At 59.8% G+C, this 14,225-nt stretch overlaps 1 protein-coding gene across 1 annotated transcript; it reads left to right on the top strand.

Moving 5' to 3' along the window:
- The first annotated feature begins 8,011 nt into the window (after window positions 1-8,011).
- TMEM161A (transmembrane protein 161A) lies at window positions 8,012-13,816 on the top strand. The gene is made up of 12 exons (XM_066566253.1): window positions 8,012-8,050; window positions 8,469-8,572; window positions 8,679-8,759; window positions 8,967-9,064; window positions 9,336-9,492; window positions 9,722-9,873; window positions 10,049-10,109; window positions 10,610-10,753; window positions 11,339-11,452; window positions 11,934-12,108; window positions 12,473-12,569; window positions 13,165-13,816. The coding sequence occupies exons 1-12, from the start codon at window positions 8,048-8,050 to the stop codon at window positions 13,428-13,430; spliced, it is 1,452 nt and encodes a 483-aa protein (XP_066422350.1). The 5' UTR covers window positions 8,012-8,047; the 3' UTR covers window positions 13,431-13,816.
- The last annotated feature ends 409 nt before the right edge of the window (window positions 13,817-14,225 follow it).

Raw genomic sequence — 14,225 nt, 5'->3', positions numbered from 1 at the left:
CGCGGGGAGGGCGGGAGGCGGTGGGAGGTGACACTGGTGACACTGGGGAGGTGACACTGGTGAAATTGGAGAGGTGACACTGGAGAGGTGACACTTGTGACACTGGAGAGGTGGCACTGGTGACACTGGGGAGGTGACACTGGTGAAATTGGAGAGGTGACACTGGTGACACTGGGGAGGTGGCACTGGTGCCACTGGAGAGGTGACACTGGTGACACTGGGAAGGTGGCACTGGTGACACTGGGGAGGTGACATTGGTGACACTGGGGAGGTGGCACTGGTGACACTGGAGAGGTGACATTGGGGAGGTGACACTGGAGAGGTGACACTGGTGACACTGGGGAGGTGACACTGGAGAGGTGACATTGGTGACACTGGGGAGGTGGCACTGGTGACATTGGAGAGGTGACACTGGAGAGGTGGCACTGGTGACATTGGAGAGGTGACACCGGTGACACTGGGGAGGTGGCACTGGGGAGGTGACACTGGTGACACTGGGGAGGTGACACTGGTGACACTGGAGAGGTGGCACTGGTGACACTGGGGAGGTGACATTGGTGACACTGGGGAGGTGGCACTGGTGACACTGGAGAGGTGACATTGGGGAGGTGACACTGGAGAGGTGACACTGGTGACACTGGGGAGGTGACACTGGAGAGGTGACATTGGTGACACTGGGGAGGTGGCACTGGTGACATTGGAGAGGTGACACTGGAGAGGTGGCACTGGTGACATTGGAGAGGTGACACCGGTGACACTGGGGAGGTGGCACTGGGGAGGTGACACTGGTGACACTGGGGAGGTGACACTGGTGACATTGGAGAGGTGACACTGGTGACACTGGGGAGGTGGCACTGGGGAGGTGACACTGGTGACACTGGGGAGGTGACACTGGTGACATTGGAGAGGTGACACTGGAGAGGTGGCACCAGTGACATTGGAGAGGTGGCACCAGTGACACTGGGGAGGTGACACTGGTGACACTGGAGAGGTGACATTGGTGACAGTGGGGAGGTGACACTGGTGACACTGGAGAGGTGACACTGGAGAGGTGGCACCAGTGACACTGGAGAGGTGGCACTGGTGACACTGGAGAGGTGACACCAGTGACACTGGGGAGGTGGCACCAGTGACATTGGGGAGGTGACACTGGTGACACTGGGGAGGTGACACCAGTGACACTGGAGAGGTGGCACTGGTGACACTGGAGAGGTGGCACTGGTGACACTGGGGAGGTGACACCAGTGACATTGGGGAGGTGACACCAGTGACATTCTGGCGCTGGTGACATTTGGGATCTGGGTGTGGCTGGCGCGGCTGTGGGGCCATGGAGGAGCCCCGGGAATGGGAATTGGATGGGATTGGGAATGGGACTGGGAATGGGGTTGGGGATGATCTGGAAAAGGGAGTGGGAATGGGACCAGAATGGGGACCAGGAAAGGGACAGGGAATGGGAACAGGGAGGGGACAGGGAAGGGACAGGGAAGGGACAGGGCAGGAGCCGGGAGGTTCCCGGGCGGTCGCGGCCCCGCCTGGGGAAGAGGAGGAAAATCCGGGATTTCCTCTGGGGAAACGGCGGGAAGTGGCTCCGGATCATCCTCGTCCTCCTCCTCCTCCCTCCCGTGGGGTGTTTGGGGTCAGGAGAAAAAATTCCCACCCAGCCCACAGGAAAAGCCCAGAACCCAGCCCCAGTCCCAGTCCCAGTCCCAGTCCCAGTCCCATTCCCATTCCCAGTCCCAACCCCAGTCCCAGTCCCAGTCCCAGTCCCAGTCCCAGTCCCAGTCCCATTCCCATTCCCAGTCCCAACCCCAGTCCCAGTCCCAGTCCCAGTCCCAGTCCCATCCCCAGTCCCAGTCCCAGTCCCAGTCCCAGTCCCAGTCCCATTCCCATTCCCAGTCCCAGTCCCAGTCCCAGTCCCAGTCCCAGTCCCATTCCCATTCCCAGTCCCAACCCCAGTCCCAGTCCCAGTCCCAGTCCCAGTCCCAGTCCCAGTCCCAGTCCCAACCCCAGTCCCAACCCCAGTCCCATTCCCAGTCCCAACCCCAGTCCCAACCCCAGTCCCAGTCCCAGTCCCAGTCCCAGTCCCAGTCCCAGTCCCAACCCCAGTCCCATTCCCAGTCCCAACCCCAGTCCCATTCCCAGTCCCAACCTCAGTCCCAACCCCAGTCCCAGTCCCAGTCCCAGTCCCAGTCCCAACCCCAGTCCCAGTCCCAATCCAGTCCCAGTCCCAGCCCCAGTCTTTTTTCAAGGAAAAAAACCAAAAAGGGAAAAGTGGGATAATCTCCCCACCTGTTTGGTTTTAAATTGGGTGTTGGGTTTTTTTTGGGACAATAAGAGAGGGGAAAAAAGGGGGAAAAGGGGAAAAGAGGGGGGAAAATGGGGAAAAGAGGGACCCCCCCCACACACCTGTTCGCTTTTAAATCTCTTTTTTTTGCTAAAAAATGGGGGAAAAAACCAGGATGGGAAAAACCTCCCAGGGTGGGGGAAAGGCCGGGCCAGGCCGAGGAGCAGCTGGAAATCTGGAAATGCCATAAATCCCGCGGGTGTCGCGGCACCGCCGGCCCCATAAATATCCCGGGAGGGGACAAAGCCCCCATTGAGCCCCGGCAGCTGCGCGGGACGGCCGCGGGTCAAGGGCGCCGCGGCTCCTGCCCGGGGTTTCCCCTTCTTAACTCATCAAAATCGCTTCTTGTCACCCCCCGCCCGCGGAAAATGTTTTGTCATTTGGTGATTTTGTAGTTGAAGGTTTTGGGGAGATTGGGTGGAATGAAGGGGTGATGGAGGGGAAACTGAGGCACGGGGATTGAGCCCAAAATGCCTTTTAAATTTTTTATTTTATTTTATTTTGTTTTCTATTTTTTAAATTTTATTTCATAATTTTATTTTATTTATTCTTATTTTATTTTTATTGTATTTTATTTCTGTTATTTATTAATTTTTATTATATTTCTATTTATTTTATTTAAGTGTTATTTTTGTATTTCATTTACTTATTCTATTGTATTTTATTTATGCATTCCTTTTATTTACTTATTTTTTATTTGGTTATTTTATTTTATTTACTTATTCTATTGTATTTAATTTATGTATTCATTTTATGTATGTATGTATTTATTTATTTATTTTATTAATTAGCATCCGTGGGTTTCCCACCGTGGAAATTCCCTTTATGCATCCCAAATTCCTGTCATTAATGGGATTTTTAGAAATCTGTTCACCTTTTAAAATTTATTTATTTAATTTGCTTATTCTATTGTATTTTATTTATGCATTCATTTTATTTATTTATTTGTCGATTTAATTTAAATATTTATTTATTTAAAATTTTATTTTATTTTATTTTATTTTATTTTATTTTATTTTATTTTATTTTCCACCGTGGAAATTCCCTTTCTGCATCCCAAATTCCTCTCATTGATGGGATTTTTTTGGGGGGGGGGGGGGGGCGATTCTTGGGAATTTTTTGGGGGAAATTTGGGGAATTTGGGGAATCTTCCAACCTTGGGAGCAGAGATTTGGGAGGGTCGGGATGGGCTCCAGACATTCCCAAAGCTGGGGAGGAAGGGCAGCTCCTCCTCCTCCTCCTCCTCATTTTCCCACCTCCCCAGTCCCACGGGCTGCCGGGAAGGGTGGAATTAATCCCTATGGAAATTTATTTAAATGAATTCCCGCCTGGACACTCAAGCTGTTCCCAGCCTGGCGAGGGGGGAGGGAGTGGAGACCCCCGGGATCCCAAATTCCCGAATTCCCGAATTCCCCCCACCTTTTCCTGGGGGTGTTCCTGGCTGGAAGCGCTGAGTTCTGCCCCAAATCCGCTTTTGGATTTTTGGTTTTCCCCAGGGGGGTCCTTGGAGAGCGGGGAGGTTCCAGCGGCTCTGGTTGTGCCCTGGAAAAATGGGATTTGTTGGGGGGTTGGTTTCACCCCAAAAAACCCCAAAAAACCCTCGAGTCTTGGTTGTTCCATGAGGGGAATATTGAGGATTTCCAGAAATGAGAAATCCTGGTTTTCCTGCCCGAAATTCCTTGGTTTATTTGTTGGAGCTGCCCTGAAACAGACCCAGCTTTTCCCAGATCAAACGGATCCAGATTAAACAGATCCAGATTAAACAGATCCAGATTAAACAGATCCAAATTAGACAGATCCAAATCAAACAGATCCAAATTAAACAGATCCAAATTAAACAGATCCAAATTAGACAGATCCAGATTAGACAGATCCAAATCAAACAGATCCAAATTAAACAGATCCAGATTAAACAGATCCAAATTAGACAGATCCAAATTAGACAGATCCAAATCAAACAGATCCAAATTAAACAGATCCAGATTAAACAGATCCAAATTAGACAGATCCAAATCAAACAGATCCAAATTAGACAGATCCAAATGAAACAGATCCAGATTAGACAGATCCAAATTAAACGGATCCAGATTAAACAGATCCAAATTAAACAGATCCAGATTAGACAGATCCAGATTAAACAGATCCAGATTAAACAGATCCAGATTAAACAGATCCAAATTAGACAGATCCAAATCAAACAGATCCAAATTAGACAGATCCAAATGAAACAGATCCAGATTAGACAGATCCAAATTAAACGGATCCAGATTAAACAGATCCAAATTAAACAGATCCAGATTAGACAGATCCAGATTAAACAGATCCAAATCAAACAGATCCAGATTAAACAGATCCAAATTAGACAGATCCAGCCCTTCCCAAATTAAACAGATCCTGCTCTTCCCGTTCCTATTGGGATGGGACAGAAATTTCCTTAGGATTGTGGAAACAGAGTGAGCACCAAAATCGTGGGAATTCTGGGAATTCCTGGGAATCCCTGGGGGCATCCTCAGGGCTGGAGGGGGTCAGGATCCTCCCCTGGACCTGAATCCCAAAGATGCCGGGAATTGGGGCTGGGGGAACCAGCAGAGACCCCAAAAACAACCCTGGGGGTTGTACGTGCAGGGTGCCCTGATTAATTATCCCAGCTGATTAATTAATGAGGGAATTTGGGCTCAGGCCGTGCGGGGCTGCGTGAGGCAGAGGCTGGAACGACGTGGGATAGTGCGGGAGATGGGAACTGGGAATTGGGAACTGGGAACAGGGAATTGGGAACAGGAAACTGGGAACTGGGAACTGGGAATTGGGAATTGGGAACTGGGAACTGGGAACTGGGAACTGGGAATTGGGAACTGGGAATTGGGAACAGGAAACTGGGAACTGGGAACTGGAAACAGGAAACTGGGAACTGGGAACTGGGAATTGGGAATTGGGAACTGGGAATCGGGAACTGGGAATCGGGAATTGGGAATTGGGAGCTGGGAACTGGGAATTGGGAATTGGGAACTGGGAATTGGGAATTGGGAACAGGAAACTGGGAACTGGGAACTGGGAATTGGGAATTGGGAACTGGGAATCGGGAACTGGGAATCGGGAATTGGGAATTGGGAGCTGGGAACTGGAAACTGGGAACTGGGAACTGGGAACTGGGAACTGGGAACTGGGAATTGGGAACTGGGAATTGGGAACAGGAAACTGGGAACTGGGAACTGGGAATTGGGAACTGGGAACTGGGAACCGGGAATTGGGAATTGGGAGTTGGGAATTGGGAACTGGGAACTGGAAACAGGAAACTGGGAACTGGGAATCGGGAACTGGGAATCGGGAACTGGGAATTGGGAGTTGGGAGCTGGGAGCAGGGACCTTCCTGGGGACTGCAAGTGACCTCGGGTGTGTCCATCCCTGTCCATCCCCAGGACGCTCTCCGGGCTCTGGGCTGACCACAGCCCCCGGCCGGGCCATCGGGCCCAGCTCCTCGGGCCACCAGCCGTGACCAGGACGTGAGTGCGGCGCTGCCACCGCCGCTCCCCGGTGTCCCCGGTGTCCCCAGGAGACCCCGCCCCGAGGAGGCGCCCGGTGAGGAATTCCTGGCAAGGGCAAATGCCACAAATGTCACCTGTCCCAAGGTGTCACCTGTCCTTTCCCCCTGTCCCAAGGTGTCACCTGTCCCCTTCCCCTGTCCCAAGGTGTCACCTGTCCCCTTTCCTCAGAATGGAAACAGGTGGGACAGACTGGGGACAGGTGGGACAAGGTGGGGACAGGTTGGGGACAGGTTGGGGACAGGTTGGGGACAGGGCCAGGTTGCCCCAGCCCCATGAGCCTCATTCCAGCCCCACAATTCTCTTTTTTTTTTTTTTTTCGTTTTTTAACCAAATTTCAAGGCGAGCCCACAGCTCCAGCAGGAGGATCTCAGAGTTTGGTGACTCCAGCCCTGTCCCCTCCTCAGGGGACAGCTCCGAAATGCCACCAAACCTTTCTGGGTGACAAGAGCCAGGCCAAAGCTCAGCAGGGACATCCCCAAAATCCCCGAGCCCTCCCTCCTCCAAATACTGAGCTATACATTAAATTAACGGTGGGAAAAAAAATTAAAATAAATAAATAAAATCAATAAAAGCGCTAAAAAGAGGGAAAAGCCCGCACGGGAGGGGAAGCGTGGCAGTTTGTTATGCTAACCGAGGGGGGCTCCGCTCGGGGGGACAAGTCGGAGAGGTCTGAAGAGCAAGGAGTTCACAGGCCCTCTCCTTTTGTCATGCTAAAAGTGCAACACAGAAAATATACACAGGCAGCTGCTCGATGGAGCGTGAAATACGAGCGATTTCTGCGGGCCCCGGGTAATGCGATGCAGCCCCGGGACAATGCCCGCCCGCCGCCTTTGTGCGCCACGGGAAACTCGGATTTTATTTTATTTTTTTCCTTTCGGGGAGGGGGCACAAACGGCCGGCGGAGGGCACGGAGGTGGGAGCGCCCCCGAGCCAGGACGGGCGGGCTGCGGAGCGAGGTGGCCCCGGCTGGGACGGGGATGTGGCCCCGCAGCAGCGATTTGGGGACGCTTGGGGACACTCGGGGGCCGCGCGTCGGCGGTGCCCCGCGGCGGGCGCTCCCTTTGCTGATGCTAATGGGGAGCGGTGTAAAATCAGCGCTCAAAGGCGCCTTTGTGTCCCCGGGGGTGCTCCGAGCATCCATCTTCCACCTTCCCCTCGGGGTTTTGTGGCCCGGCCGAGCTGAAAGCGGCGCCCTGGGGGCTCCGAGGCTCCGCGCTCTCTCCGGAGGGGCCGAGTGTCAAATCTGGGGGGATTTGGGGGCTCAGGGCATGGAGACATCGAAGGTGACGGAGCAGGAGGCTTCCCTGGGCTCTGGGTCACCTTGGGGGAATTTGGGGGATTTTTGGCACCGCATTCCATCGGTGGAGGGGCTGGCGCGGGGGGCACAGCGGGGGCTGCCCAGGGGAGGGGTTCTGGGGTACCCCGACCCTCGGGGGATGCTCCGGGCGCGGGCGGAAGCGACATCTAGCGGGAAGCGCATCCCGTCGCCAGGGAGATCGATATCCATGGCAACCCCGGGAACGGCCCGGGCTGGACCAGGGGCACGGCCGGGCCCTGGGGACCCGGGATGGGCCGGGATGGGCGCACAGCGCGCCGGGGTGCGGGTCCTGGCACTGGGATGTGGGTCCTGGCACGGGGATGTGGGTCCTGGCACGGGGATGTGGGTCCTGGCACTGGGATTTGGGTCCTGGCACTGGGATGTGGGTGGTGGCCCTGAGATTTCGTTTTATTCCTCATGATGCTGCTCTGCTTTGATTGGTAATAAATTAAATTAATTTCCCCGAGTCGAGTCTGGTTTGTACAGGTCAGCCGAGGAGGGGGAGTGTGGGTCAGCTTCGGTGGGTCCCTGGCGTTTGCCCAGGGTTAGCCTGGGGCGGGGATGAGGGAAGACACGCGGATATGATTTATTACCGATATTATCGATACGATCGATTATCCCGTGTGGGCTCGGCCCCGCCGGGACTCGAACCCGCGTCCCCGCCTCTCCCGGGAGGCCCCGCCCGCGGAACCGCGCGCGGCGCAGAGCCCGCCCCTCCCACAGTCGCCCTGTCATTGGTCACTAACCTGCCAATCAAAAGGAACACAGCCGAGGATTGGCTGATTAGAGGGGCGTGACCGAGGGGGCGGGGCTTCCTGTGGGCGCCTTTGCGCTGACCCCGGCATGGTGGGCACGGACCGGGATGGACCGGGGGGAACCGGGGGGGAACCGCGATGGACCGGGGATGGACCGGGGGAGGAACCGGAACCGGGAATGGACCGGGATAGACTGGGGCCAGACCGGGAATGGACCGGGGCTGGACCGAGAGTTCTGAGCGGGGTTGCATGGCCAGGCTGCCCGAAGGGTCCCGGGGTTGGGCACGGCCGGGGGGTCCCGCGGTGACCGTGGCCAGGGGGTCCCTGCCCGGGGGTCCCAGAGGGTCCCTGCCTGGGGGCTTCACATCGGGGGTGTCCCCAGAGCAGGGGACAGCCCCATGCCCAGCTCTGCACTGCAGGGGTGTCCCCTCGTCCCCCCAGCCCCAGTGATCCCAGGGGTGTCCCCAGGTGCCCCCAGCCCCGGGGGTGACCCCGGTGTCCCTGCCCAGGCGGTGATGGGGGTGCAGGTGGTGGTCACCCTGCTGGCCGCCAGCCTGATGCAGAAGATGGCCCCGCACTGCTCCTTCGCCCGCTGGCTGCTCTGCAACGGCAGGTACGGCTCTGTCCCTGTCCCCCGTGTCCCCCGTGTCCCCCGTGTCCCCCGTGTTCCCCGTGCCCCCTGGGGACAGCCAGCCCCTGTCACCCCCCTGTCCCCGCAGCCTGTACAGGTACAAGCACCCCTCGGACGAGGAGCTCTGCGCCCTGGCCGGGAAGCAGCGCCCCAAGAGCAGGAGGGACAGGTCAGCGTCACCTGGGGGTGGGAGCGGGACACGATCGGGGCTGGGGACACATTTGGGGTTGGGGACACATTTGGGGTTGGGACACGTTTGGGGCTGGGACATGTTTGGGGTTGGGGACAGCAGAGGCCACCCCAGGGTGCCAGGGGTGACAAGGGGACAGCCATGGGTGACAAGGGGACAGCCATGCGCTGCTGGGGTTCCCTGCAGGAGGGCCAGCGGGGTGGCAGAGGACAGACCCCTGTCGGTGCCACGGGACATCGAGCTGCAGCTGGACACCAGCCCCATCACGGCCGTGGACGCGCTGGGTAAGGCCCGGGGACGCTGCGGGGCTGTCCCCAGAGCGGTGACAGAGGTGTCCCCAGTGTGGTGACACACGTGTCCCCAGTGCAGTGACAGACGTGTCCCCAGCACAGTGACACACATGTCTCCGGCCCAGTGACACACATGTCCCCAGCCCAGTGACACACATGTCCCCAGCACAGTGACACACATGTCTCCGGCCCAGTGACACACATGTCCCCAGCCCAGTGACACACATGTCCCCAGCCCGGTGACACGCTGTCCCCGTGCCCGCAGTGCTGCGCCATTTCCTGGAGTACCAGTGGTTCGTGGATTTCTCCGTCTACGCCGGCGCCGTCTACGCCTTCAGCGAGGGCTATTTCTGCCTGGTGAGCCCCGCCAGGGAGAGCAACCTGGGCGTGCTCTGGTGCCTGCTCACCGTCCTCTTCTCCGTGTATCCTCGCTTTGGGGGGCCAGGCAGAAAGGGGAGCCCCGCTGCTGTCTTACCCTCCCAGCTGAGGGGTGAAACTGAATTTTAGGGGTTATTTATGAGAAGTTCTGCAGGTGCCCTGCAGAGGAGCTGGTGGTGGTGGCGGCTTCGTGGCGGGGCCGGCTGGGGGGTGAGCGGAAGTTTGGGGGTCCCGCGGTGTCCCCGTTTCCTTGACAGCCGTCCCCACGCCCAGCAAGGTGTTCTGCATGGTGATGCATCACTACTTCCGCTCGGAGGAGGGCGGGGAGCGCTCCGTGTGCCTCACCTCCGCCTTCTTCTTCCTCCTGCTGGCCATGCTGGCCCTGGTGGTCCGCGAGGATTACCTGGAGTTCGGCCTCGAGGCCGGTGGGTGACGGGGACGGGGACGGGGACAGGGGAGGGGGCGCTGGGGACCCCGGCCAGGGGGGTCACAGCACGCCCAGGGGTCACTCCCCACTCATTGGTCACTCATGGGGGTCACTCCCCACTCACTGGTGACTCCCCACTCCCCCCTGGTCACTCCCCATTGGTCACTCTGCAGGGCTGGCCAGAGTCTCCTCTAACCTGGAGCCCATCCTGAAGCCGCGGGGCTGGGAGTGGACGTGAGTGGGGACCAAACCCCTTTTTGGGGACAGTTCTGGGAGGTTTGGGGCAGGAACTCGCTGGGAACAACAACATCACCCCTGTCCCCTGTGTGTGTCTCCAGGCTGGGCACAGCAATGTCACCCTGTCCCTGTGTGTCCCCAGGCTAGGCACAGCAATGTCACACTGTCCCTGTGTGTGTCCCCAGGCTGGGCACAGCAATGTCACCGTGTCCCTGTGTGTGTCCCCAGGCTGGACACAGCAATGTCACCCTGTCCCTGTGTGTCCCCAGGCTGGGCACAGCAATGTCACCGTGTCCCTGTGTGTGTCCCCAGGCTGCCCCTGGCCAGGCTGGGCACAGCAATGTCACCCTGTCCCTGTGTGTGTCCCCAGGCTGGGCACAGCAATGTCACCCTGTCCCTGTGTGTGTCCCCAGGCTGGACACAGCAATGTCACCCTGTCCCTGTGTGTCCCCAGGCTGGGCACAGCAATGTCACCCTGTCCCTGTGTGTGTCCCCAGGCTGCCCCTGGCCAGGCTGGCCTTCAAGCTGGGGCTGGTGGCCCTGAGCTCCTTCCTGGGCGCCTGCCTGACCTTCCCGGGGCTGCGCCTGGCACAGACACACCTGGACGCGCTCAGCATGGCGGCCGGCAAACCCCTGACACAGTGCGTGGCACCTGGGGACACCTGGGGATGGGGGGGGGACAGCTGGGGACAACGGGGGACAGTGGGGGACACCTGGGGAGGGAGGGAGGGCTGGGTGCCAGGACCCCCCAGCTCTGGGGGAGGTTTGGGGTGGGAGGGCTCTGTGGGCTCTATGGGGTCCCTGTGGGCTCTGTGGGGTCTCTGTGGGCTCTGTGGGGTTGGTGACTGTCCCTGGCAGGGTCCTGCTGCACATGGGGTCCCTGTGGGCTCTGTGGGGTCCTTGTGGGCTCTGTGGGGTCTCTGTGGGGTCCCTGTGGGCTCTGTGGGCTCTGTGGGGTCGGTGACTGTCCCTGGCAGGGTCCTGCTGCACATGGGGTCCCTGTGGGCTCTGTGGGGTCCTTGTGGGCTCTGTGGGGTCTCTGTGGGGTCCCTGTGGGCTCTGTGGGCTCTGTGGGGTCGGTGACTGTCCCTGGCAGGGTCCTGCTGCACGTGGGGTCCCTGTGGGCTCTGTGGGGTCCTTGTGGGCTCTGTGGGGTCTCTGTGGGGTCCCTGTGGGCTCTGTGGGGTCCCTGTGGGCTCTGTGGGGTCGGTGACTGTCCCTGGCAGGGTCCTGCTGCACGTGGGGTTCGTGGCCCCCGTGCTGGTGGTGCTGCTGTGGGTCCGGCCCCTGGCCCGGGATTTCCTGCTCCAGGCCCCGCTGGGCAAGCAGAGGGTGCAGATGTGAGTGGCACAGCTGGGGGACATCTCCAGTGACCCCCGTGTGTGACAGTGTCCCCACAATAACCCCTTGTGACACCCAATGGCCATCCATGTGACCATCCATGACCCCCAGTGACCCCTGTGACACCCAATGTCCCCCAATGTCCCCTGTGACACCCAATGTTCCCCAATGTCCCCTGTGGATCAGAGTTCCCTGTCCCCATCCCGGTGCCATCCCCGGTGCCATCCCGGTGTCCCAGTGTCCCCTGTCCCCATCCCGGTGCCGTCCCGGTGCCATCCCCTGTCCCCTGTGCATGAGGGTTCCCTGTCCCCATCCCGGTGCCGTCCCGGTGCCATCCCGGTGTCCCGGTGTCCCCTGTCCCCAGCCGAGTGCCGTCCCCGGTGCCATCCCGGTGCCATCCCGGTGCCATCGCGGTGTCCCCTGTGGATGAGGGTTCCCTGTCCCCATCCCGGTGCCATCGCGGTGTCCCTGTCCCCGCAGCCTGTCGGACGCGTCCTTTGACACGCTGCGGCTCTGGGCCGTGGTGGCGCTGTCGCTGCTGCGGCTGCTGGGGACGCGCCACCACCTGCAGGCGTACCTGGGGCTGGCCGAGCGCTGGGTGCGCCGCATGCGGCGCCAGGCGGGGCGGATCCCGGCCCGCGACATCCAGCGGCAGGTGCGGAACGGGAGCGGCAGCGGGAGCGGGAGCGGGGATGGGAACGGGAACGGGAACGGGAACGGGAACGGGAGCGGGAGCGGGGATGGGAACGGGAACGGGAATGGGAGCAGGAACGGGGATGGGAACGGGAACAGGGATGGAACACGGGAACGGGATTGGGATCAGGAATGTGATCGGAATCCGGGTCAGGATTGGGACTGGGACCAGGAACAGGATGGGGATTGGGGTTGGAATTGGGATCGGGATCGGGGTCAGGGTCGGGAGGGCGATGGGGATGGGGACCAGGACCGGGATTTGGGATCACGATTGGGATGAGGATTGGGATTGGGGCACGGCTCTGAGCATTCCCGCATTCCCGCAGATCTCCAGGATTTACTGCTACGTGTCCGTGGTGAGCCTGCAGTACCTGGGGCCCGTGATCCTCACGCTGCACTGCGCCCTGCTGCTCAAGACGCTGGGTGAGCAGGGGCTCGGGGGGCGGCAGGAGCCCACCAGGACCCGAACTGTCCCCAGCTGTCACAGCCCCCAGCTCAGGATGTCTGTCCCCTGGTTCTGTCCCCTGGGTCTGTCCCCTGGTTCTGTCCCCTGGGTCTGTCCCCTGGGTCTGTCCCTGGGTCTGTTCTGGTTTGCAGTGGGGACAAACTCGGTGCTGGGACTGTGTCACCAGCAGGGCTGGGGCACGGGGACACGCCAGAGCTGTCCCCTGTGTCCCCCAGAGACCCCCATTCTTGTCCCCTGTGTCCCACAGGGACCCCCAGAGCTGTCCCTCAGACCCCCATTCCTGTCCCTTGTGTCCCCCATTCCTGTCCCCGTGTCCCCCAGACCCCCATTCCTGTCCCCCAGACCCCCATTCCTGTCCCCCGTGTCCCCCAGACCCCCATTCCTGTCCCCCAGACCCCCATTCCTGTCCCTTGTGTCCCCCATTCCTGTCCCCGTGTCCCCCAGACCCCCATTCCTGTCCCCAGTGTCCCCCAGACCCCCATTCCTGTCCCTTGTGTCCCCCATTCCTGTCCCCGTGTCCCCCAGACCCCCATTCCTGTCCCTGTCCCGCAGGTCACCACTCGTGGGGGCTGTACCCCGCCGTGTCCCCCGCCGTGTCCCCAGCAGCGCCGGTGGCCCCGCCGCGCCCCGAGGGGGACCCTGGGGACAGCGGGGACGTGCAGGTGGTGGTGCAGGAGATCTCGGGGCTCCTGGGCTGCATCTTCACCCCCCCCTTCTTCCGAGGACTCTTCTCCTTCCTCACCTGGTGGGTGGCCGCGTGCCAGGTGATCACCAGCCTCTTCGGCCTCTACTTCCACCAGTACCTGGCAGCGTCCTGACTGGGGGGACTGGGGGGACTGGGGGGGGCTCGGTGCTGCCCGTCCCTCGCTGCTGCCTTGCCTGCTTGTGCCACTTTGAGGACACCTGTGGGGACATTGGTGCCACTTTGAGGACACCTGTGGGGACGTTGCTGCCACCAGGACGGGTTTAGTGTCACCGCTGTGCCTGCCCCTCGTGGGGACACTCCAGTGCTGCCTTTTCCTGGAGGGCAGCGGCTCCTGCCATGCTGGGGACAGGCTGGGGACACGCTGGGGACATCCAGGAGTGGCACCTGGAGTGGCCAGCAGAGATTTCGGGGTTTTTGTGGGGTCTCTGCACCCCCGTGCTGTGTGTGACCCCAGCAGCCTCGGGGGTGGCTGCTTCACAATAAACGAGTGACACCAGTGTCGCTGTCACCCAGAAGCTGCTCTCGGTGTCCCCAACCCCCCCAGCAGGTCCCACCGTGCTGCTTTAGGCACCACCCGGGGGGAGCAGACCTGTCCCTGTCCCTGGGGTCACCTGGGCTGGTGACACGGGGTGGGGACAGGGCCGGGGTCCCTTCCTTGTCCCTGGGGTCACCTGGGTTGGTGACACTGGGGGGGGACAGGGCCGGGGTCCCTTCCTTGTCCCTGGGGTCACCCGGGGCTGGTGACACTGGGGGGGGACAGGGCCGGGGTCCCTTCCTTGTCCCTGGGGTCACCTGGGTTGCTGACACTGGGGGGGGACAGGGTCCCCGTGAGCCGGGCTGTCCCTGGGGTGGGACAGGGCTGCAGCTGCGTGTAACGGGATTATCAGGTCTGGGCTGCCGGGAGGAA

This window comes from Molothrus aeneus, chromosome 27 (assembly GCF_037042795.1).
Source record: "Molothrus aeneus isolate 106 chromosome 27, BPBGC_Maene_1.0, whole genome shotgun sequence".
NCBI classification, from domain to species: domain Eukaryota; kingdom Metazoa; phylum Chordata; class Aves; order Passeriformes; family Icteridae; genus Molothrus; species Molothrus aeneus.
Note: the sequence above shows the minus strand (reverse complement) of the source record. Positions and strands in the feature narration are given on the sequence as shown.